Below are 24,410 nucleotides of genomic sequence, written 5' to 3'. Positions count from 1 at the left end.
TTGTAGCATTTGCTAATTTCTGTAGTGTAGCTACTCCCACCATCTTAACCAATTTCAAGCATCAACTGGCTTGCAAAATTCCAGGGAATTTAAAATTAACTCTCTCAAATCAATAAGAAGTAGCTTTAGAACCCATTTATTTTGAGCTATATCTTTTTTCTTGATTTTTCCCTTGTTTCTGCCTGCCCAGTAGCGAAAGTCTTGTTCATCCTTAATGCCAATTGAATAGGGTTCTTTTTTCTATTCTTACCGCAGCCATCATAATTGAGAAATGCATAGCTTCACTCTACTACAACTATCTCCTTGATTTGTTGCATAGAATCTTCAGAATCTTACCTTCCATACCTACCTGGCCTCATGTCTCTGTTTACTCAGCACCAGCTATGGTTGTCCTTGCACTCCTCAATGAATGTGCCTTTGTTCAGTGTGTCCCTGTACCGCTATTTCCTGTATCACAATAAATCCTTCCCATCCTTCCAGGAGTTCTGAAGTTACATGTCCTTCCTAAGTTCTCCTTTGATCCTCTTCCTCCCATGTAATTTTTCCTCTCTTCACACCCATGAAAATAACCACTGTGATTTTCACTTGGGCTTTCATCATTTACCACCTCATTATTTATATCATGTTGTTATAGCCTCTGTATTACCACTTACACAATTCATGACTTGGTTAACTTCCTGTGTTTCTTGCACACTGTCCTTAGTCTAGGGACCGTTTGCCTCACTTCTTTGCTCACTCTAAATTAATTCGTGCGGTACTATGTACAGGGGCACCTTGCACTTCCAACTTTACCTGTGTTATCTAGCCTTGTTGCCTTGTACTACTCACTTCATTTTCCAGAGCTTCAGTTTCCTTATCTCTAAGATAGCAATGCTAATATTTTCTGTTCAAAATGATTATTAGAATACTTATAATGTAGGGAAAATAACTTTCATAATGCTGGTACAATAAACTTATTTTCAGCATTACCAAATTTATTATAGCAGATAGTCAGGAAGTATGTCTTCATGAGGTGTGTAGAGAGTAGAGTTATAGTTAGCAGAGTCTGGGAAGGGGTGGGGGCCGTAAAGAGAGGTTGGTTAGTGGGAACAAAGAGACAGTTAAATAGCAGGACTGAGTTCTTGTGTTTGATAACACAGTAGGGTGATGACAGTTAACAGCAATTTATGGTATATTTCAAAATAGCTAGAAGAGAAGATTTGAAGTGTTTCAATGCAAAGAAATGATTAATGTGTCCAGGTGCAGTGGCTCACACCTGTAATCCCAGCACTTTGTGAGACTGAGGTGGGCGGATCACAAGGTCAGGAGTTCGAGACCAGCCTGGCCAACATAGTGAAACCCCATCTCTACTAAAAATACAAAAATTAGCTGAGTGTGGCAGCACACACCTGTAGTCCCAGCTACTCGGGAGGCTGAGGGGGAAGAATTGCCTGAACCCACGAGGCAGAGATTGCAGTGAGCTGAGACCACGCCATTGTACTCCAGCCTGGGTGACAGAGTGAGACTCCATCTAAAAAAAAAAATGGTGAATGTTTGAGGTGATGGATATCCTAAATACCCTGATTTGATCACTACCCATGGTATATATGTATCAAAATATCACATGTATCCCATAAATATGTATAACTATTATGTATCAATAAAAATATAAATACATAAATAAAAAGAGCAAACAGATATAACAAAAGTAAATTTAGGTTTGTTAATAGTTTAATATGGATCATAGTCTATCAACAATATATTATGTATTTTTTCTCTTTATAAATTCTTTATAGAACATTTTGCAAATCCAGACCATACACAATAAGTATTTGAGTGACTCAAATCCACTAAAAGTTGGATATATTAGAATTTGGGGTATGAACTCTACCTATGTGACACAAGTCAGTTTCACCTATGACAACCAGCAATTTATGGAGAGAAATTTCAAGAGCAACCCTTATAAACAGGTAGGTGTGAAAGGAATATTAGCATATCACAAGTAAATTTTGTCATTCTGCAAAATTATCACCAGTAATTTTGCTAGCAATTAAAATTATCATTGTTATATTATCATACATTAGAAGGTTATAAATATGTGCAATAGATATGTTCCTGAAAAGCTGCAAATGTTGAATCATATTGTAAAATGTACAACATTAGTGGTCTTTTCAGTATAGCCTAGGAGTCAGTGATCACTGGCCTGATGAGATCCTCTCCATGTATTTACCAAAGAGACTGCTATGGTTTGATGGGTTGGTCTTCCACATTAGCAAAATAAAACTTATTTCTGCTGTAGAGCCTAAAACAAAGGAAAGGATGATTCCCTAAAGCTGCTGAAGGTTTCCCCATCCTTCCTGCAGTTATTCATGTCCCTGGTCAAACTGATGGATCTTACGGGTGGATGAAAATTGGCAGTAAACTGTGGTAATCATCAGGTGAATATATTCACCTGTGGTAATCATCAGGTGAATATATTCACCTGTGGTATAAGATAAAAGGTTGACAAAACAGGGGGACATAAATAGCAGGCCCTACCTGAGGATTCTAGAACCAACTAAACTAGAATTTTGGAAGATGAAATACCAATCATTACCAAAGGCAACTACAAAAAAAAGTATCTCACTTTTAGAACATAAGACTTCATAAACAGAATCAGCAACCGTAATGGATAGTTTAGAAAAGTGAAAATGGATAACCATAGTTCTTTTTTTCTAAAAGGTGAAATGGGTGCCCTGATGGTATTTGGACTCTGGAAAATGGCCCCTCTGAGTGCTCAAATAGATACTCTCCCTTTAAGCTCTTCTGGGCATTTACCTTAAAGAATTTTACCTAGACCATTGAGTTCAAAACTACTCTTTGCAAGTAATTGCTTCTAGTTAAGATTGTGTAGAAAATCCTTGAAGACCTCTTTTTAAAAACTCTATGGCATATCTGATGCCTATTATGTGCCAGACACTGTACTGCTGGAATGAGGAAAACATGAAACCACTCTGCTGTCAAGAGGACTAAAACCCAGTGGCAAAACAAAGAGATTTTAATAAATGTTGGTTTTAATCACAGCTACAAATATTTGTAAACAATAAGGTTTCACTAAATGAAGTGAAAAGAAACAGCATAGGGATCATGCACACAGAGCATCTCTCTGTATTTATCTGACTGGAATCAATGTGACCTAACCTAAAAAGGAATGTTTATATCTTATTACTGGAAAGGAATGAATATATCATTTTTTATTAAATTGTAATTTAAGAGGTGACCTACATGTAGGTTTAAGAAGTTCTAAAACACCCATTTATGTCTTTTCTTTTCTGGCAGACACTAACTATTCAATTGACTGACAAGATTATCAACCTGGAAAAGTTAACTGAGGTTACTTGGATTCATGGTGGTCCTGTCCTTCCTACTCCAACTAAGACAAGTACCATCCCAATGAGTTCTCATCCTTCTCCATCTACTACTAATGCTACCAGTTCTGAGACTATCACTGGTTCTGCCAGTGCAAATACTACCACTGGCACTACTGCTACTGCTCCTATCACAACCACACCTTTTGCAACAAGTACTGTGGGTGTTAAAACTAGTACTACTGTTCCCGATACAACTGCTCCTTTCCCTACAAGTACTACTAGTGCCAGCACTAGTGTTACTGTTCCTATCACAACCACCCCTTTTGCAACAAGTACTGTTGGTGTTACAACTAGTACTATTCCTGATACAACTGCTCCTTTCCCTACAAGTACTACTAGTGCCAGCACTAGTGTTACTGTTCCTATCCCAACCACCCCTTTTGCAACAAGTACTGTTGGTGTTACAACTAGTACTACTGTTCACAATACAACTTCTCCTTTCCCTACAAGTACTACTAGTGCCAGCACTAACATTACTGTTCCTATCCCAACCACCCCTTTTGAAACAAGTACTGTTGGTGTTAGAACTAGTACTATTCCTGATACAACTGTTCCTTTCCCTACAAGTACTACTAGTGCCAGCACTAGTGTTACTGTTCCTATCCCAACCACCCCTTTTGCAACAAGTACTGTTGGTGTTACAACTAGTACTACTGTTCCAGATACAACTGCTCCTTTCCCTACAAGTACTACTAGTGCCAGCACTAGTGTTTCTGTTCCTATCCCAACCACCCCTTTTGCAACAAGTACTGTTGGTGTTACAACTAGTACTACTGTTCCCAATACAACTTCTCCTTTCCTTTCAAGTACTACTAGTGCCAGCACTAGTGTTTCTGTTCCTATCACAATCACCCCTTTTGCAACAAGTACTGTTGGTGTTACAACTAGTACTACTGTTCCCAATGCAACTTCTCTTTTCCTTACAAGTACTACTAGTGCCAGCACTAGTGTTTCTGTTCCTATCCCAACCACCCCTTTTGCAACAAGTACTGTTGGTGTTACAACTAGTAGTACTGTTCCCAATACAACTTCTCCTTTCCTTTCAAGTACTACTAGTGCCAGCACTAGTGTTTCTGTTCCTATCACAACCACCCCTTTTGCAACAAGTACTGTTGGTGTTACAACTAGTACTACTGTTCCAGATACAACTGCTCCTTTCCCTACAAGTACTACTAGTGCCAGCACTAGTGTTTCTGTTCCTATCACAATCACCCCTTTTGCAACAAGTACTGTTGGTGTTACAACTAGTACTACTGTTCCAGATACAACTGCTTCTTTCCCTACAAGTACTACTAGTGCTAGCACTAGCGTTACTGTTCCTATCCCAACCACCCCTTTTGCAACAAGTACTGTTGGTGTTACAACTAGTACTACTGTTCCCAATACAACTTCTCCTTTCCTTTCAAGTACTACTAGTGCCAGCACTAGTGTTTCTGTTCCTATCACAACCACCCCTTTTGCAACAAGTACTGTTGGTGTTACAACTAGTACTACTGTTCCAGATACAACTGCTCCTTTCCCTACAAGTACTACTAGTGCCAGCACTAGTGTTTCTGTTCCTATCCCAACCACCCCTTTTGCAACAAGTACTGTTGGTGTTACAACTAGTAGTACTGTTCCCAATACAACTTCTCCTTTCCTTTCAAGTACTACTAGTGCCAGCACTAACATTACTGTTCCTATCACAACCACCCCTTTTGCAACAAGTACTGTTGGTGTTACAACTAGTACTACTGTTCCCAATACAACTTCTCCTTTCCTTACAAGTACTACTAGTGCCAGCACTAGTGTTTCTGTTCCTATCACAATCACCCCTTTTGCAACAAGTACTGTTGGTGTTACAACTAGTACTACTGTTCCAGATACAACTGCTTCTTTCCCTACAAGTACTACTAGTGCTAGCACTAGCGTTACTGTTCCTATCACAACCACCCCTTTTGCAACAAGTACTGTTGGTGTTACAACTAGTACTACTGTTCCCAATGCAACTTCTCTTTTCCTTACAAGTACTACTAGTGCCAGCACTAGTGTTTCTGTTCCTATCCCAACCACCCCTTTTGCAACAAGTACTGTTGGTGTTACAACTAGTAGTACTGTTCCCAATACAACTTCTCCTTTCCTTTCAAGTACTACTAGTGCCAGCACTAGTGTTTCTGTTCCTATCACAATCACCCCTTTTGCAACAAGTACTGTTGGTGTTACAACTAGTACTATTCCTGATACAACTGCTCCTTTCCCTACAAGTACTACTAGTGCCAGCACTAGTGTTACTGTTCCTATCACAACCACCCCTTTTGAAACAAGTACTGTTGGTGTTACAACTAGTACTATTCCTGATACAACTGCTCCTTTCCCTACAAGTACTACTAGTGCCAGCACTAACATTACTGTTCCTATCACAATCACCCCTTTTGCAACAAGTACTGTTGGTGTTACAACTAGTACTACTGTTCCAGATACAACTGCTTCTTTCCCTACAAGTACTACTAGTGCCAGCACTAGTGTTACTGTTCCTATCACAACCACCCCTTTTGCAACAAGTACTGTTGGTGTTACAACTAGTACTACTGTTCCCAATGCAACTTCTCTTTTCCTTACAAGTACTACTAGTGCCAGCACTAGTGTTTCTGTTCCTATCACAATCACCCCTTTTGCAACAAGTACTGTTGGTGTTACAACTAGTAGTACTGTTCCCAATACAACTTCTCCTTTCCTTACAAGTACTACTAGTGCCAGCACTAGTGTTTCTGTTCCTATCACAACCACCCCATTTGCAACAAGTACTGTTGGTGTTACAACTAGTACTACTGTTCCAGATACAACTGCTTCTTTCCCTACAAGTACTACTAGTGCTAGCACTAGCGTTACTGCTCCTATCACAACCACACCTTTTGCCACAAGTGCTATTGATGTTACAACTAGTACTACTGTTCCTGATACAACTGCTCCTTTTCCTGTAAGTACTACTAGTGCTAGCACTGTTGCTACTGTTCCTATTACAACCACACCTTCCCTTACAAATACTGCTGATGCTAACACTAGTAATACTGTTTCTGATACCACTCTGCCTTCTCCCACAAGTAGTACTACTGTGAGTACTATAGCTACTGTTTCCATTTCAATGACTCCTTCTCTGACAAGTACAGCTGATGCCACCATTAGTACTACTGTACTTATTGCCACTACTCCTTCTCTAACAAGTACTACTGATGTTAGCACTAATACTACTATTTATAATATAAGTACTCCTTTTCAAACAAGTACTACTAATGCTAGCACTACTACTAATGTTGCTAATATAACCACTATCTCGTATACAAGTACTGATGATACTGTGCCAATTACTACTATTCCTTCTCTTGCAAATACTGGTGTTGATACTACTGGTAATAGTTTTTCTGTTATGACCACTTCTTCCTCTGAAAGTACTAATGCTACGAACACTACTGTTATGGTAACTACTTCTCCTACAAATACTGATGTTGCTAGCACAAATAATGAAGCTTCTGTGACAAATTCCCTTTTACCTACAATGTCTGCTGGTAATAGAACTAGCAATAGTATTTCCATATCAACTACTTCTTCTGGTAATATTGTTCCTATTGTGACTACTCCTTCTCCAAGTACTGATGCTACTAGTACAGGTAAAAATACTATTCCTGGCATAACTACTTATTACCAAACTTCTCCCACCACTCCTACCCACACTCTTACTTCTATTCCTAGCTCTACTACTCCTATTTTGAGCATATTTCCAACAAGTAATACATTCACTACTGATAAAATTACTAATTTTACTACCCCTCCAAATGCAAACACCATTATTTTCAACACTCTTGATACAAAAAGTACCATGATAATGGATGCTACAGTTGCTACTACCAGCACCAAAGATAATACCATGAATCCAGATACAACAGTTACTTACACAGACAAATTCACTACACACATCACACAGTTCACTGCTCCCCATTCTGCTACTACTACAACTCTAGGCTTAAGCCACACATCATTATCTCCTACAAATCTTCCTAGTCTAGGCATCATTGATACTACTACTGCCAGCACTACAGCCCCTATAATGGATTTAGTTACTACAAATATTATAAATATCACCACTGAGGGAAACACAAATACAACTACAGGAGTTGCTGCAGCTACTATGATGACAAATACTACTTCTATAGAAACTGTAATTTCAACTTTACCTCATATAGGCACACCTGGTGCTACCACCACAGGTGACGTGTTTCCAACTGCACTTATCACAAATACCACCACTACCTATCCTCCAGATACCCCTAGTTATGCTTTAAATACCACCTCCACAGACACTGGAGATACTACTACACCAAGTACCACCAATGCAAACATTACCAGTATAATACCAGGTGTTACAGGTACTCCCATGACTGTTAATGTTAGCATCACAACTATTCCTATTTTGAATACTTTTTCTACTACTTCAGACACAATAATTACTAGTACTGAAGACTCTGCCACTTCTTCACATATAAACACTGCAGATGTTACATCTACTACCAAAACTACTGCAAGTGCCATTACAGTACATAGTACCACTATAGCTACACATATTTTCAACACAAAAACTACAAATTTAATGACTACTTCTGATACAGCCTTTACAAACACTTACATTTCAAGTACCACAGTTATTCCCATCACCAGTGCTATAAATAGTACAGGACATGCAGTAAATATTACTGATGCAGACAACTCTAACAGTGTTACAGGTAACACCACACACATTTCTGTTTCAAATATCACAACAGCCTCAGACACAATAACAGCTATTGGTCTAGATTTAGAAACTTCCCATATGGTAACAACAAATTCTACTACTGGGGAGTAGTGGCTAGTTATTTACCTATTACTGCAACTAGTGCTACCACAGGTACTACAAATATTACCAAATATGCTTTAAATACTACCACTCCTAATAGCACAATACATACCTCTACTACTGCACCTACTTATATTGCAGATGCCATAAATGCTACTCTAGTTCCATGATTACTACTCAAGGCAGGACAGTTACCTCAGATAACTCCTTCAAACAACTATTACAGATATAGAAAATCAGTTATGAGATCTCTATTTTATGCTACTTAAGTTTTTACAAGTATTAGTACTCTAGCCGCAAAAGACACAGCTACTCCAAACACTGTCATCATTGCAGACATGTTTAGGAAGGCTTACAATCCTTATAGCTTTCACCAAAGAAGCTCTGGGTACTTATTTTGCAGCCATAATATGTACTCTTTTTCTTTTAAATTATAGTTATTATTTTTATAACCACATCAGTTAAACTACAGATGTTTTGTATATCCTATATATCCTTGCTGCAGATTTCACGAGTAATTTTGGTATCTCAGATAACACTGCATTAGGGTCTATAAATACTGTTGTCTTAGATGTAGTTATTAAAATAGTCCAACTTGTTTCTTGAGTCACATGACATAATACCACCCCTGAGAGCACTGGTGATACCCCTGGCACTCAAATGGCTTCTATACCAACCGTTATTAGTATTACAGTAGAGTATGTAATTAGTCATGCTAAAAAAATGCACTTTATTTTCCTATGAACTTTTCCAAATGGCATAGCTACCAATATAGTCATTTGCATTACACATACTAATAGTATTATTGCTTCTGAAGAGTTCCTAACTATAGCTACAGATATGGAAAATGCTACCGTTGAAGGTCTTGTATAACCTTACTTCAGGCATTGAAATAATCTTAAGTTATAAATATTGCCTATTGGTTTTACTATCATAGAAAATAAAATGATTATAGATCCTAAAATCATAAATTCCTGAACTTTGCAACCATTATTTTATAGGTACTACTAATACTCTTACTACAGATTTTATAAGTACTTCCACTTATAGACAGTATTCTCAGAAAATTATAATCAATCTAAATTATGAGATAGTCTTAAAGCCTCGCTGTTACCACCAGTGACTGGCTCTGATTCTAGTATAAATCAGAAATTATCCAGACAGAGGTGAGGATGTAAATATACAGCATAAGGAAGACAGCTTCTGCACTGAAATCACAGTTCATAATCTTATTTGTGTTTTCTTCTATTCATAGAAGCTTTTCCCTTATAATTTCACTGTCCAGACTCTTCTTCATTATGTTAGGGTTATCAGTCTATTCTCGGTCTTTCATATCCAAATTCATCATTTATCCTTGATCTGTTCTTTTCTTAGATCACTCAGACCCCCATGAGTAGACCCATGGTTATTACCAAATCTGGTCAGTTGCGTACTATTGAAGGTTTAATGCTGGGACAGTATTCTCAAAGTTTAGTTCATGGATCCATGGGGTGCCACAAGTTCTTAAAATCTACTTTCATAATGCTTCTAAGTTACCTGTTTTTTCAGTCTCATTGTCTCATTAGTATATAGTGGCATTGTCCAGAGACTCTATGCTGTATTGTGTCGCAATAGATGAATATAGAAACAGAAAAAAGAATCTAGCTGTCTTCTATTGAGCTAGACATTAAACAGATTTACAAAATGTAAAATAATGCCATTCTTCTTACTAATTTTTTTTTGCTTTGGAAAATACAGTTATTTTTCCTTAAAAACATATTTATGTTATCACAAAGTGAATGTTATTTTTTATGAATGAAAAATAAATATTTAAAAAATATTTTACAAATGACTCAATTTGCAGCAAGTATTAGCAGATATAACCCACATAAATAAGGCACAGTGCCCTCACTAATTTTGAATGTAAAAGGGTTCTGAGACCAAAAAGTTTGAGAACAACTTCCTTTAAGTGGGCATAAAACATCCTATTTCCACTCTCACATCCTAGTCAAGTATATTATCAACTTCCCCAGCATGCAGGCACTCTAGCATCTATAACTTACTCCACATGAATATCTTCCACTGTCTACAAACACATCTGCCCAGTTTTTTGACCTGCCAGCCCAGCTATACTGTTGTCCAGACAATTTGATGGTGCTCCGGACGAGGGGCACAGATTCATCAGTCGGGAGCATTTGCCTTTTGGAATCTGTCCACAAGCTACAGTCCTCTGAACAAAGTTGATAGACCTTATGCTTGTATATACATGACTCTTAACTTGACCTTCCAACTCAAAGCAAAACTCAAAATTCGATGGACTTGGTCACAGACTTCCTCGCTTGTATCTTCACTGAGGGAGATGAAGTGCATTTGTGTTGTTGGCACCACAAACTCTGATACAGGACAAAGTGCGCTGTGTGCCAAGGCATGGCACCTGATATCCTGCTGCCAACGCACCATGCCAGCACTGATTCACTGACTAAAAAATTCACTTAAAGCAGCTGGGATTTGGAAAACTGAAGATGAATCTGCTTGAACAAGCGTAGTTCTGAAGGCACCAAAGTCCAACCTCTTAAACACGTAAATGGAACATAATTGAAGGATGAAATTTTGAAAAGGTAAGAAATACTTTGAATATACAAAAGTCTGGACTTTGGTCAGATGTTTGAAAAGACTTGAGAATTGAAACTCAGGAGTCGATGCACAAGTCGTGATCCCAGAACCTGATTCAGAAAACCTGAGGGCAAGGTTGACATGCTCATCCTACCATTGGAAACACTAGCAAAACCTGTCCGTGGACTCTGATTTATAAGGTCTAGGGAAACTCCTATGCTCCATAATGACTGGCCCCACTGAGTCATCCACATATGTGATGTTAATTATGCACAAATGATTATAACTCATGTTCTAAGTATAAAGAAATTTACTTTTCTATACTTCCGATACTTGAGACATTCCTACCTTTACAATTACCATGGGCATCATTATTATTACACCTGAAATTCATAATTACTAATTTAAACTTCATTTTACAGCATTCCAAATATCACTATGCAAACACTATTCACGTTGACCATTTAAGAGATGCCACACATAATGCATGATTAATTTTCCAATGAGGAATATAGATGACAGATGTTTTGGATTAACAGGAAACTCACCGGAGTCTAGAGGTATGTAGGAATCCTTCAAGGAGTAGGGAAGCTGGGAGGTACCCTACAGCACAAAAAAGAGTCAAAGAAAGCCTTTCTGGTGGGGAATGAGTTGGACAAAGAGACCAACTTTACACAGTGTGATTAGGAGATATAAAATAGTCCACTCTTTCTACAGCATGAGCATTGTGAGAAGATACACGATTTAAAGTTTATCAATTTCCATCACCAAACTTCAGTGTATATGAGATTAGACATTCAAATGAAGGTTGGAAGAGTGTTCATGGCAGTAAAGGAACTTATAGCGCTAGAGAACGCTTTGGTTTTCACATCCCCTTCTCCATGGGAGAGTGGAGTGGTGCTCTGTGTGCACTCTTAATCTCCGCGAGCAGAAGAACTGCTCGTGGAGATTAAGAGTACCTGTGAGAAACTGGGACTGGCATCTCACTCCCAGCTGGGTATTCTCTGAACTGCAGAAACTCTTGCCCCTCACCCCCACCAGGTGATACAGTGGAGCATGGAGCATGGGCAAGGTTTTCAAAAACCGCATCATGCTTCACCCAGAGCATGGAAGCCAATGAAATCACAAAGAATGGCACTAGAGTCTTGCCTAGAGAATTCCAAAGGTGGCAGGGATTGGAGACCCTGCAGTGGTGGGTGTGGAGTGAGGGAAGTAGTGGTGCAACCTGGACTCAACAGTGTTTAATGGACAAGGAAGCTGAAGCTCCTCAGGTGGGTGTGGGGAGGCGGCTGGGCAAGGGCTGTCATGAAGCAATCTGTGCAGTGGAGGAGGGCCTCTAGTGATGAGAGGTTGTGGATGGACTGCCAAGAGTAGAAACTGAGTTTGTAGTGGGGAGAGGTCAAAATAGGTCATGCAGGTCGCATCTCACCTAGGGTTAGATGCTGCACAAGGGGCCTCTGAAAAACTCGCTGATGTGCCCATGAGAAGAAAGCAGCACAGGGGTCCTGTCACTAGAGTCTTGCCTGGAGAATTGCAAAGGTAGCAGGGCTTGGAAACCCTGCAATGGTGGCATCTTTTTCATAAGTTTTCATAAGTTCCATGCAATGTTTCTAACACATTGGCAACCTCAACACAACTTACCTATTTATTGTTCATTTAAAAATTATCAAAAAGGGAAGAATTTTGGGGAAAGGACCTAGGAATGCTTCATTGGTAAAATGGAAGGATTGAGGGAGGGCCTAGGAAAATACCTAGTATGGTAAGAACCCATAATCTGGTACTCTTTTCCATATATCAAAACATCGTGTAACCTTGAATACATACAATTTTCATTTGCCAGTTATACCTCAATAAAGCTGGGAAAAAAGAGCTGGTCACTCTCTTCCTTACCACTAATACACCAAGAAGATGACTTTGAGGGTACCCATGGATGCCTTGCCATAGCATCAACCATATGGGAACCTTTGTCTTTTCTTTTAATTTCTATCTGGCCGTGAAGAATACCTGGAGACAGTCAAGGAAGAGGAGGAGAACGTAGCAATGTAAAAGCATAGACCTAATCCCCTTCCTCACTGCTGGAGGTGGCTTCTTGGGGAAGGAGAAAACTTGACATGGATGTGAAAATGACATATTGATTTAGATGATACAAATTCTTGAACACTTCCAAAAGACCAGAAAGTGATGGGGTCTGTTGAGATACTGGATAAGAAAAGAATTTCAACTTAGCATTGAGGAAGAGGGGCTAAGATTAAGAAAAAATGAAAAGCCTGAGAATGCTAAAAAGACATACACTACCTCACTTCACATTGCTCTTACCTGTCAGAATGATGGATGAACATTCATCCTTAACATTGTAATGCTTTATAAGTCACTTAGTCCAAGGAAAAATGGAGAATCGCACGGAGTACAAAAGTTATGTCTAGGCCCCAAAGGAAGTTTGAGGTTTTCTCACCTTAGCCAATCTCTGATGGCTTTAGAGAAGGTGTCTTCAGAGATTTTTAACTATGTAACTGAGAAAAGTTTGGCTTAAAAGAAGAAGTAAAGGTGTCTGTACAATCTATGGGCCTTGTTACATAATAACAACCCCTTATATTTGCATCATAATCCATGGTTTAAAAAGGGCCACCCATAAATGTTTTATTTTGTTCCACGCCTGCTGTGAGGCAGAGAGTGAAGGAATCTTTATACTTTTTACTCAGAGGCAGAAAGGAAGACTTAGAAAGGTTAAATGACTTCTTCAAGAACACAAAGTCTTAAAAAGTGGTAGGGCTTGGCCTTCTGATTCACTTCTTATTACTCGTCTGTTTCAGGGTCCCATCTCCTGCAGAAAGTCCATCTTTGCTATGGTGTGATTAAAAAAATAATAAAATGAACAAAACCCCACTTCTAGAACCAAAGAAGTGGTTCTAGAATATCAGGTAAGAGTCCTGATATTATTCCTATGTATTTATGTGACCTGGATCAACTCGCCTGGTTTCTCTGAGCCTTATTTAATTTCTTCATTGGTAACATGGAAGGATTGAGAGAGTGCCTAGGAAACTACCTAGTATAGCAAAGACCTGTAATTCGGTACTGTTTCCCATATATCAAAACATCTTGTAACCTTGAATTTTCATTTGTCGATTATACCTCAATAAAGCTGGGATAAAAAAGAGCTGACCACTCTCTTCCTTACCACTAATACACCAAGAAGATGCTTCTAGCTTCATAGGTTCTCTCCCCAAAATTCTTCCCTTTTTGATAATTATTTTTAAATGAACAATAAATATATATGTTGTGTTGAGAGGGGTCGATGCTGAGACTGCAGGCACTGAATGTGAACACCAAGGACTTTGCAGAGTCTCAAAGTGGATCATCCGGAATCCTCCATGGGAAAAGACAGCAAAGGTAATGAGCTCATTACCTCTCATGTCACCAAACCCAGAGGGGCATATTGCTTGGCCATGAAGCAGGGCTATGATATTAGTTCAACACTAGACCTCTGGAGCAGTGACACAGAGTTTGTTGATGCCATAGTCCTGGTTTCCAGGGGATTAAGATCCCTCTAAACACCTTTAAATATCCAGAGTAGGGATCCCTCTTAGATGAGAAGAACAACAAACAAAGCGATTCATAGATGAGGATGATGACTTTAAAACTTGAAGAAGAGGGTGGTCCTGAGCTTGTCAAACTTACAAAAAATACATCAATGCCTCCAGAAACTCGCAAGGTAGTCACCAGGAAAATTGTCCTTTCCTGAAAACCGTGGTTGTGAACTGCAGCCTGACTCTGTGAACCATTTGCATCTAGTTGCCACTCTGTTCCTGTGGACTTCCTTGGCATGCCCTGGGCTCTAGTGCTAAGGCCTGCCTCTCTCTGTCTTGCCCTTTCCTGTTCTTAGCATTCAATCCAGCCTGCCTACCCAGGTAGACTCTTGAAACCTAGCAGCCTGAGTGTTAACAACGTGACACTCAGTGGGATAAACAAAGATCGTTGGACAGCAGGGATACAGGTGAGGAAGGCAAGACTATGCATTAAATGTTGCATTTGGACAATCAGATCCTCAAGTGTCCCCTGAGTGCCTAATACTGAGCAATTTGAGACTGTCCAGCTGCCTCTCCTGGAACAAAATCTCAAAGGAAAGAGATGGCAACAGGAAGCGAGCCGAGTTTTTATTAATATGATGCATCGAGCTTTGTCCTTTATAAACAGAGTTCTCCCTTTACTGCAAATTACCCTTTACTCTCCCCTAAACATCTCCAGCTGCATGGGGTACCCTTCAGCTTACAGGGAGGGCCAGACACAAATGCCAGAAGGAAGAGAAACAGAAATCACCTCCAGGGCCAGGTATGGACCAAGAGAAGTTTACAGGGCTCTCTCTCGGATTCGAGTCCCTTCCTCCTCATGCATCTTCTTAACGAAGCTGGGGCACCAGCCTTCTCAGTGAGTGGATCTATTACCTCACACCCAGCCATGGAACAAGACTCTGCCAGAAAATATGTGGCCCCGCCAGTGATTATTCTAATGCTTTAAAGGATGATTTGCATAGCTTGTCACAGAAGAATCTTTATGGAATATGTGCAGTGCCCAGGCCTGCAGTGTCAAGGCCTGGGTCATGAGAAGGGACACAGATGGGGGATTTGGGGCGCCAAAGCAGGGAGGAGTTTCTGTGTTTGATGATAAGGGAGGGCTGAGGAGAGAGCGGCCTGGGTATCTACATGAAGAGACAGCATCAGACTCTAGTCTGCAGCATGGCCAGGAGCCAGGAGAGTGTGCTCTGCACCAGCAGGACAGCTGCCAGTGGGAGATGCCTCAGGGTGGCCTTGCTGGAGCTCAAGAGGGCCATGGGTGCAGCCCTGAAGCCTGCAGGGGTCTTGTCCTGGGCCTCCACTTTGCCTCCAGAGGACTCCAAGCAGGGTCCCTGGGGAGCAGGGATGATGTCTGGAATCCATCCTGTTGTGTTTTCCACTACCTCCTGCGAGAGAAGGGGAAAAACAAGGTAAAGGTAGAAGCAGCTCCCTTTTCTTTCCTGAGATTTTCCTCAGTCATCCCCAGTCCTCACAGAGCTCACAGGCTAACCATGAGGCTCTGACCGCATCTGCAACCCAGGACAGCAACAACCCACCTTTCCACTTCTTCAGCGCCCTGTTCCCTGACCCAGCATTCCTACCATTGCCCTTCATGTCCCTCATTCTTCTCTTCTCCTGTTTCTACCCAGCACCGCCCCACATCTCTGCATCTCTAACTCTAGAGGGAGGTCTCTCCTGGGACACTCACGTCAATGGTCTTTATTATCACTGTCTGCTGAGCCTCCTTGCAGGCTTTCTCAGCCTTCTTAATGCTCTCTGGGGTCCACTCGACATTGTTCATGGCCATCATTCCCTCCATGGAGCTGCCGTGGGTGGCAGGATCAGGGCAGGGGAAACAGACCATAGTTTAGGGTTGACTTAAACCTTCAACAAAACATGTACCCTCATTTTTATTAGAATCAATTCCATGTCAGCAAAAGCCATAAGTAATGTCTTACAATAAGAGACAATTACAGTGAGTTTGACAAGAGAAATCTCAGAACTCAGAGAAGAGAATTTTAAAACATGAAAAAGAGGATCTTCTGACTCTTGAAGGAAGTGGTTCTTCATCTGGAGGGCGTGGAGTGAGATGGGCTCCCTGAAGTCACCATATCAACCTTCTTGGAGGCAATTTCATTGCCCTGAAATTTTATGTGAAATAGAGTGTATCTGCACAGATGTGCATTCTTTTCATGGAAAAACATTTCTTAGTTCTCATGAGAATCTCAGAGGGGATCCTTACCCCCAAATAATGGAGGGTCACGATGTGAAAGTAAACATAGTCTTTGGCTGAGTCAAGTAGTGCATGTGGAAAAAGGCAAAGAATTTATAAATAAAGGATCTCAGTTCTAGGGTTCAGTTTTATCTGTTCTTCTGAATGGCCTTGCTGATATGGGAGAAAAATCCCGCAAAATTCCTGTTTTGTGCCAGAGCTTTGAGAGTTAGATCCTGATGGAAACAGGAGTGAGGGAAGCAGGAGCTGGTCAGGCAGCCCCGGAAGGAATCCTGGTTCACCAGCCTAGGAGGTAGTAGGTAGGGCTCCAGTTCTTCCTCGCCCCATCCTCCCCAAGGTCCCTCCCACACACACACATAAGGTCTTATCTTTTAGGATGACTCACTCTGATGCCTCCTCCCCCAGCTCATGGGCCACGTAGATAATGTCAGGGTACCCCATGCAGCTGGAGATGTTATTTCGGGGATAGTAGAAGAGGAAGATGAGGCACATCTCATTAATGGTGCTGGGGCCTCCCTGGAGGAGACAGACAGAGATGGAGACACAAAGATACAAAGGCATGCAGAGAGAGGAGGACAAGGCAGACAGAAAATAGTTGAAGGTGTCATCTACCTCACCAGTGATGCCATTCTCCTTTTCCCTTAATGTAGAGCCAGCTCACTGCCCTATTTGTGGCTCTATTTTCATTGGTGGATAATTATTGATATTATTTCCAAAAAAAAATTCCATATATCTGCCCTGTCCTCAGCTTCACTTCCACTATCCTGGTTTGGGCTAGATTATCTGCCTCTCAACTAGTATCAGTCACTCATCTGTTCTGATTGCAATCTGACCTCTGTAGAGCTGCCAGCCAAGTTGTTCACAGTTCATCTTGCATCCTGCCATTTGCTCATTCAGAAACCTCCAATGGCTTCCAGTAGTTCATTAAACAAGAGTTAATCATCCCTAAACCAATTATTTGATTCTATCTAATAAATTCCAACCCATTCATTCATTCATTCATTCATTCCATTTACTTACCTGGCAAATATTTAGAGTTACCCCTGCTGTCCTGGAGTTATAGGCAGGTCAGGATCACCCCTGCTTCAAGGACTCTTTCCAACTTTATCGTCCTCATCCTCATTCCATTCCTTCACTCAACATTGTCGAGTCAGATATCTGATTCGACTTCAGATATCTTTTCCCATTTTTTAAGCTTCCAACCAAACTTCTTCATGCACACCCCATGCTTTCCTTATATATGGCTTTCTCATTTTTTTCCTTCTCCAGAATTCCTCATCTCTGTGTGTCTAAAGCAGGACTCATTCACCTGCGTCACATGTTCAGTTCACTGTAGTAGGCTCTCATGATTCTTTCCTGTGAATTCCCCTAGTGGATTATTCTCATTATTCTTGTATGGTATCTATCGCTTACTACCTTGTATTATAATCATTTGTAGGACAGCATTTTTTTTCCTCAGTTGCCTGTAACACATTTTGAATCCCACAATCACTAAACTACTCCTGATGCACAAAATGGGGTGGGGGGTTGGTCCTTGTGACCATAGAAACAGCCAACTTTAATTGAGCATCTACTACAAGTCAGGCAATGATCTAGGTGTTTTGCGTGTGTTAACCAACTCTCACAAAAATCTTATGAGGTAGAACGTAGTATTAATCTTACGTGAATTGGGAAACTGAGATATAAAGAAGTTGAATAACTTACCTAAAGTTAAAAAGGTACTAAATGATTGTGCTAACATTCAAACCCAGGCAGTGAGGCCTCAGAATCTCTGCTCTTAGTCACTATAGCATATCATATTTCCATGGTCTTAGTGGGTTATTGTCAGAGAATGTGGGAAATCCCTGTTCTCATCTTAGATGCGTGGAGTGTGAGAACATGAAAAGCCTCATGTGGATGTGCAGTGGTACTGGAGGAAGGAAGGGGCTTCAGTGAAATCACAGGGGTCACTGGATAGCCAAAGCCATGAGGGGGCTCTCCACTGGGGCTATGGTCATGGTGACTGACCATGGTGGGGAGAGAGGTCACTTACAAATGTCATGGCGTCACGGTCCAGTGTCTGGTAGTGACATTCTACCAGCAATTCATCTCCCTGTTCCGAGTGAAACATGAAGGCTGAGAGTAAGACACAGAGGGACTGGTACAGCTTGAGAACTTTCTTGGCTGGCAGTAATGAGCTATGATGCTGCCGCCCCCAACTCTGCCATGCCTCCCTCAGACTCTCACCGGCTTGATCTCTACTCGAGAAGGCAAATCTCGAGTCTCCTGCAGATTGAAGTCATAGGAATCGTCTTTACAGATTGTTCGAAGTTGTGTTCCATTCCTAGAGGAAGAGAAGGTGAGAATTCAGAAATAAAGAGAAGATGAAATTCAGAGGGGTCTTCCAATGAAGATGTAGCACGTGGGTGGGGTCATTCTGTGAGTAGACTATCCACAAAAATAAACAAAAAACTTCTTCTACAGTCTTATTCCAGTTGTCTCTAGTCTAAAGATAATTCTAGCTCTTCCTTATTCTCAACCAGGCATAAATATATGCTTCAGAATAAATCACTGTTCTTAAAATTCATTGCCACCTACAGAAGGGAAAGCTTCAAGGTCTTCCCTCACCTGTACTGCACAGCTTGCAGAGCCCTTCCAGCCAAGTGAGTGTGCAGCAGGTAGCCATACACCTGTATGTCAGGCATGGGGGCTCCATTGATCTGTAACAGGGATGAGGTGCACTTGATTTGTTAAGGGCTCTGTTCTTGACTTGTTCTTGATTTTCCTCACTTGATATTTGACACCTTCCTCTGATGACTGACATTTGCCCCCATAATTCTTATTGAACCCTTCTGACCCTTCTTCCTTCCCCACTCCCCTTGTTCTCAAAGCCCTGACTCCTTCCCTTCCTTACAAAAGTCAGGTTAGCGAATTTCCTGAGCACCAGGTTGTAATTATTCTCCAAGTCTAGGGCTCAGGCTGTGTGGGCTTGTGGATCAGCCCAGATATGGGATGTGGGCAAGCAGAGTGTGTTTTCTCCTCAGGAAGGGTGCGCCTCCCAGCTCCACCTCCTCAAACTTTTCCGTCCTACACAGCCCATAGGACATGAAGGACTCAGCGCCCGGGGGGATGAAGTGGATGGGGAAGGTGAAGAAGCCCAGCTGGAGGACACCCATGTCGTATTTGCGGAGCTGAGCAGTGTAGTACACACGAATCCCGGAGGAGTCATACACACCTGGTGCAGAGAGGAACAGTCAATCACGGGAGGTAGGAGAGCAGGTCACAGTGTGGAGATAGAGAGAGGCCCAGGAAAGCTCGGTGGGGCTGCGACCACAGGGGGTTAGCATGCATCCCACAACACGTTCCCAATACTGAAAGAACCAGCCAACCCCACCAGCCTCCCTTCCTTAAATCCTCTGAACGCTCACCAGGAAGGTTGTTAAAATTGCTGTAATGAATCTCCAGTCGGATCCACTGAGGGTCCAAGGGGGTCCCAATAGAGATGCCCACGTCATCTGGAAACTGGTAGCTCTGTTGGAAGGAGGGAGATTGGGCAGCAAGAAGGGCTAGGAACCAGGTATAGGGATTCAGAGTTCCTTCCCTTGTTTTCTAACTCTCATCCCAGGCTTCCCCTATCCCTTGGTCTTCCACCAGCCCAGTGATCTTATTACCCAACCACATGCACCTGCTTAGCCATGTGTTTCCCCCATCACAGGACTCACGGTGCCCCCAACAGCCCAGCCCACGATGACCTGTGAGCAGAGGGAGAAGGCAGGGTCGGCCCCATAGCAGTCGCTGATGCCTGTGGGGAGAACGCTAGCATTGCCACAGGCATACACCAGGATGTGATGCACCATTGTCTCATTGTGGTAGACCAACTTGGGCTCAAACTGGACAGAAAAAGAAGAGCAGAACATGAGCAAGACCTTCTACATCAAATCATGTTATCTTCCCTTTTGTCAAACAAAACTATACCCATTTCCCTCTTCTCTCTGTTTCTCTCTCTCCCTTTTTCTCTGTATTTGTTCCCCAAGCTGTCATTTTCCCATCCGCTCAGTTTGACTCCTCTCTCAACTGCCCCCTCCTTTAAGTGCCTCCTGGAGAGCAGAGCATATGAAATCTAGCCGGGGACATTCCAAGACTTCTGCCTTCCCTTAGTAACCACCTCAGTTCACTGTATCTGAGCATGTAGCCATGCCTTTTCAAATCATCTGTCTAATGAAAAGAAGTCTCCACCTTTGCCACTTACTGTAAGATTATACCTTTATTTATTTGATCAAAATCAAAATCACTCATATATAAAATTGTGTTACCAAATTTGACTTCATTCTAGCCAGACTTCACCAGCCTCCTGACAGCCTGTGGCCATATCCTCTCCCTGACTTTACATTCTTTTGGGCCAGTGGGCACAACTCTGGGGCCAGGCTGAGGTTCATACTTTGTTCTTTGCAAACACTTATTAATTTGTAACCTTTGTGAACATGTCTATTGCACTGTGGAGCTTAAATAAAATAGTGCTGGGAGTTATAGTTCTGGGCTCAGGAAATGATGTAACCATGACCTCCACCAAGCGCCACTTGTCCTTCTGTTGTTGCAGCTACTTCCCCCTTGCTTCCTCCCAGAAATTTTTCAGACCTCATCTTTCAGGGTTGACCACGCCCCCTACTCTGCTCCAGCACCCTTCCCTGCCTTGACAATGTCTCCCATCTGGTCTACGTACCTTGTAAATGTGATGCTTCTCACTAACAATGGGGAGAGGAAGAAAGGTGCAGGCATACGTGGTGTCATCCTCTGGAATAAGGAACTGGGGAAGGATGCACAGAAGCTGAGCCAGATGACAGTGAGGCTCTAAAGAAATAGGGGAAGGGCCAGGGCCGGGAAGGTGGTTCACATTAAGGTCAGATTGGTAGTCCTCAGGGGTCAGAGGGGAGTCAGAGTAATCTCCATCCAAGGGATGTACTGAATATTGGGAGCAAGAGGAGGGATCTGGGTTGAGTGGGACAAGGAGAAGGGAGTTGGAGGCTGCTGGGTGGGATGAAGGTGTCTTACATCAGTGATCTCCAAGTCATGAATGATGGCATCCTCGGGGACATCCAGATCGTCAGGGTGGACAACTTGTAGCAGAAAGATAGACTTGACAAAGGTACGCTCCCGATCCAGCTTCAGAGTGTCATCCAGGCCATAGGCGGCCAGCACCCTCACAGTGTCACTCTGCGGGGTGCCATGAGCATTGAGGCACTGCCACCCTTGTGCAGCACTCTGCATATCCCTGCACCCAAGGACCTACACAAGGCACTTGCTCATGTCTACATGGTGGGATGAAAAAAGCTTCACACTAGGAGTGAGAACTAGTCAGGTTCTATTTCTGCCTCTGAGGCTCACTTGCTGGTGATCTTGAGCAAGTCACATTCCCTCTCGCATACTCTCTCTAAGCCAGTGTCCACATCTGTAAAATGAAAGGTCTGAATTAAACTCTTAAATCCTAACACTCTAAAGGTCAGTGAAACTGGGCAGAATTCTTTAAGAGGAGAACACTGGGGCAGGTGGGTGGGAGGGTGGATCAGTGGGTGGTCACCCTGCGGAAGGCTTGTGGATTTCAGCAGGTGGCACACATGGAGCATTACGTGGGAAGGCTGAGAGGAATAGACGTCTTAGGAATGATGACTGGCTGCCTGACTGGGGGCAACTACCTTCCCAGAAGGAAAACCTGCTTGTGACTAAATGCTTTTCTCTGCTCGTTATTTTACCGTAATATCCAGGTCATGAGGGTCACAGGAGCGGAAGGGCCTGGAAAAGCGCATGGTGGTGTAGACAGCATCTTCCGTCAGCCCGAGCAGCTCAGCATCCTGGCTCCCATCCTCCTGCAGAGTGTCTTCGTCTACCAAGTGCTGATCCTTGGGTCCAGTGAAGGTCAAGAAGTAAGAACCAGGAGCCTCAACCGACACTCTTTGGAGCAGTACTTAACCCTTTAGCTCCCCTAGGATACGCAAGTAGCAGAACCCAGGTGTTCTCTATTGTGTAGTTTGCTCCTTGGGCAGAGCATGCAATGAAGAACATGGCAGAGCGCCCTTTCATGGGGTTCATCAGACGGGCAGTCTATAATGGAGTTTCAGCACCTGACCTTGCTTTACTTCTCCCATTTCAAATCTCATCTCCATAAAGTCTAATATTCCTGCAACCCTAACACTCAAAGTTTCACATATCACATCAAAATTGAAATCACTCAAATATAAAATTGGGTTACCAGGTTTGAGTGCATTCCAGCCAGACATTCATCTGCTTTCATGTGGCTCTTAATGTAACTATTTCTCAAACAGCTTTGAATTTTCCCCAGTGACCTGCATTTAGTGGGCTATTAGCAAGTAAGAGGTGCAAGACTATCTCACAATCTAATGGTTTCATTCTCTCAGCAGTCTTGAAGACATGCAGTCTGGAAGACCTAGATTTCAAACTCTACAATGGACCATTTCTGGAGGGAGACACTAGCATGCGGCTGGCATTCTGGGTGTGTGTTTGGATATCCTTGTGGAATGTGGATCCTTTCTGGACAGGAAACCATCCTCAACCCAACGAAGACCCTCATCCTTGGGAGCAAGTCACGCCCAGACTTACCGAGAAATAGACATTGCCATTAGGCAAGACTCCTCCAACAACCAGATCACTTCCCACGTTGGTGTAGCGATTGGTGACACCCAAGCCCACCCAGCCAGCTGTCTGGACCTGGAGCTCAAAACTGATGATTTCAGCCTCAAAGTCAAAGTCCCAAAGCAGGAACATGACGTTGGAAGGATCTAGAAACCTGGAATAGCGCAGGCGAGATGTGGGACCAAGGCGGTTGCTTTGTAAGGGGGCTGCCAGGGCCAAAAGCAGAAAAAGCCTGAAGAGAAGGTCACAGGGCATGGCTCCTGAGACCTGGAGCATCTCCCTTGCAGATGAACGTTCTAAAGCTTTGGAGTTTTATGTCCTATCTGGGCTAGGCACCATGCCATGGGGGAGGGCCAGGCTGGGGCACTTCTGATCTGATTATCCTCCAGGTTCAGAGCAGGGCCCCTTACATAACTCTGGAGGTGAGAGGTGCCTGGAGAGGATACAGGGCAGGCTGCTTTCACTTTGGAGCAAGGGCCTGGCAGAAAATCCTCAGGATTTGAATTGTTTAGACTTTCCACTTTGACCCCAAGCCAGTGTCCTGCCAGTGGGGACCCTACAGAATCAAGAAAGTTTAGTTTCTTTTTCTACCCCTCCCTTCCTGCCCCCCTCTTCCGTCTTCTATCCTAGGATGTCCTTACAGGACATTTTGCCTCTGGAATATGCCCCATCCCACTTTTTATGTGTATGTATAGAACGGCAGTACTAGCAGGGATGTGGGACTGCTTGTAAACCTAGCCTTTCAGCTTCCCAGTGCAGTGCAGGAAGGAGGGAACTTGCTGGCAGGAACTTGGGGGAAGGCTGTGATTTCCATCTCCTGGAGGAGCCTTTGCTACTAATCCCTAGAAGGACACCGAGAGGAGGCATAATCAGCTTCGCAGATGGTCGAGTCTGGGGCAGCTTTGATTTTCTGCACACTCCTGGAGAGAAGCAGGAAGGGGGAGGAGGTGAGGGGAAGAAGAGGGAGAAGATGAGAAATAAACATCCTTTGGGATGCTTTGTGCTTTCCCTTCTGCCCATCAATTACCTTTCAGAGAAATTAGTTTAACGCCTCCATTGCAGGTTGAGCGAAGCTTCTCCGACTGAGCACATTAGTGTTATGTAAACAATGGAAGCTGCACTGAAGGAAGTTTAGAATATCAGAACACCAGAATAGAACT

At 42.5% G+C, this 24,410-nt stretch overlaps 2 protein-coding genes across 2 annotated transcripts in view; one reads left to right on the top strand and one right to left on the bottom strand.

Moving 5' to 3' along the window:
* The window catches only part of MGAM2 (maltase-glucoamylase 2 (putative)), a 118,697-nt gene extending 106,631 nt beyond the window's left edge, over positions 1 to 12,066 (top strand). Inside the window, 3 exon segments of the mRNA XM_064372796.1 lie at positions 1,776 to 1,949; positions 3,298 to 8,259; positions 8,262 to 12,066. Coding sequence (XP_064228866.1) covers positions 1,776 to 1,949; positions 3,298 to 8,259; positions 8,262 to 8,423 — 5,298 coding nt within the window. The 3' untranslated portion in view covers positions 8,424 to 12,066.
* A 3,490-nt stretch (positions 12,067 to 15,556) lies between these two features.
* Positions 15,557 to 23,505, bottom strand: LOC105713654 (putative DBH-like monooxygenase protein 2). The gene is made up of 13 exons (XM_012447429.2): positions 23,218 to 23,505; positions 22,353 to 22,499; positions 21,655 to 21,816; positions 21,326 to 21,409; positions 20,328 to 20,495; positions 20,034 to 20,136; positions 19,674 to 19,840; positions 19,234 to 19,325; positions 18,853 to 18,949; positions 18,659 to 18,718; positions 17,012 to 17,142; positions 16,102 to 16,216; positions 15,557 to 15,799 (listed from the first exon to the last, which is right to left on the bottom strand). Exons 1-13 carry the CDS (start codon positions 23,503 to 23,505, stop codon positions 15,557 to 15,559), a joined length of 1,857 nt encoding a protein of 618 aa, XP_012302852.2.
* Positions 23,506 to 24,410: the final 905 nt, after the last annotated feature.

Source organism: Aotus nancymaae, unplaced genomic scaffold (assembly GCF_030222135.1).
Source record: "Aotus nancymaae isolate 86718 unplaced genomic scaffold, 86718_ANA_hifiasm-v0.15.2.pri h1tg000002l, whole genome shotgun sequence".
Classification (NCBI taxonomy): Eukaryota; Metazoa; Chordata; class Mammalia; order Primates; family Aotidae; genus Aotus; species Aotus nancymaae.
The sequence above is the reverse complement of the archived record's forward strand: the minus strand, read 5'-3'. Positions and strand labels throughout refer to the sequence as shown.

What these genes read in the sequence shown, in the direction of transcription:
- LOC105713654 (XM_012447429.2), bottom strand. Translation starts at nt 23,505, where the DNA reads ATGCCCTGTGACCTTCTCTTCAGGCTTTTTCTGCTTTTGGCCCTGGCA. An exon ending in ATGGCAATGTCTATTTCTCG is followed by an intron (nt 22,500 to 23,217) that starts GTAAGTCTGGGC and finishes ACTGGACCCAAG; the next exon opens with GATCAGCACTTGGTAGACGA. An exon ending in AGAAGCATCACATTTACAAG is followed by an intron (nt 20,496 to 21,325) that starts GTACGTAGACCA and finishes TTTTCTGTCCAG; the next exon opens with TTTGAGCCCAAGTTGGTCTA.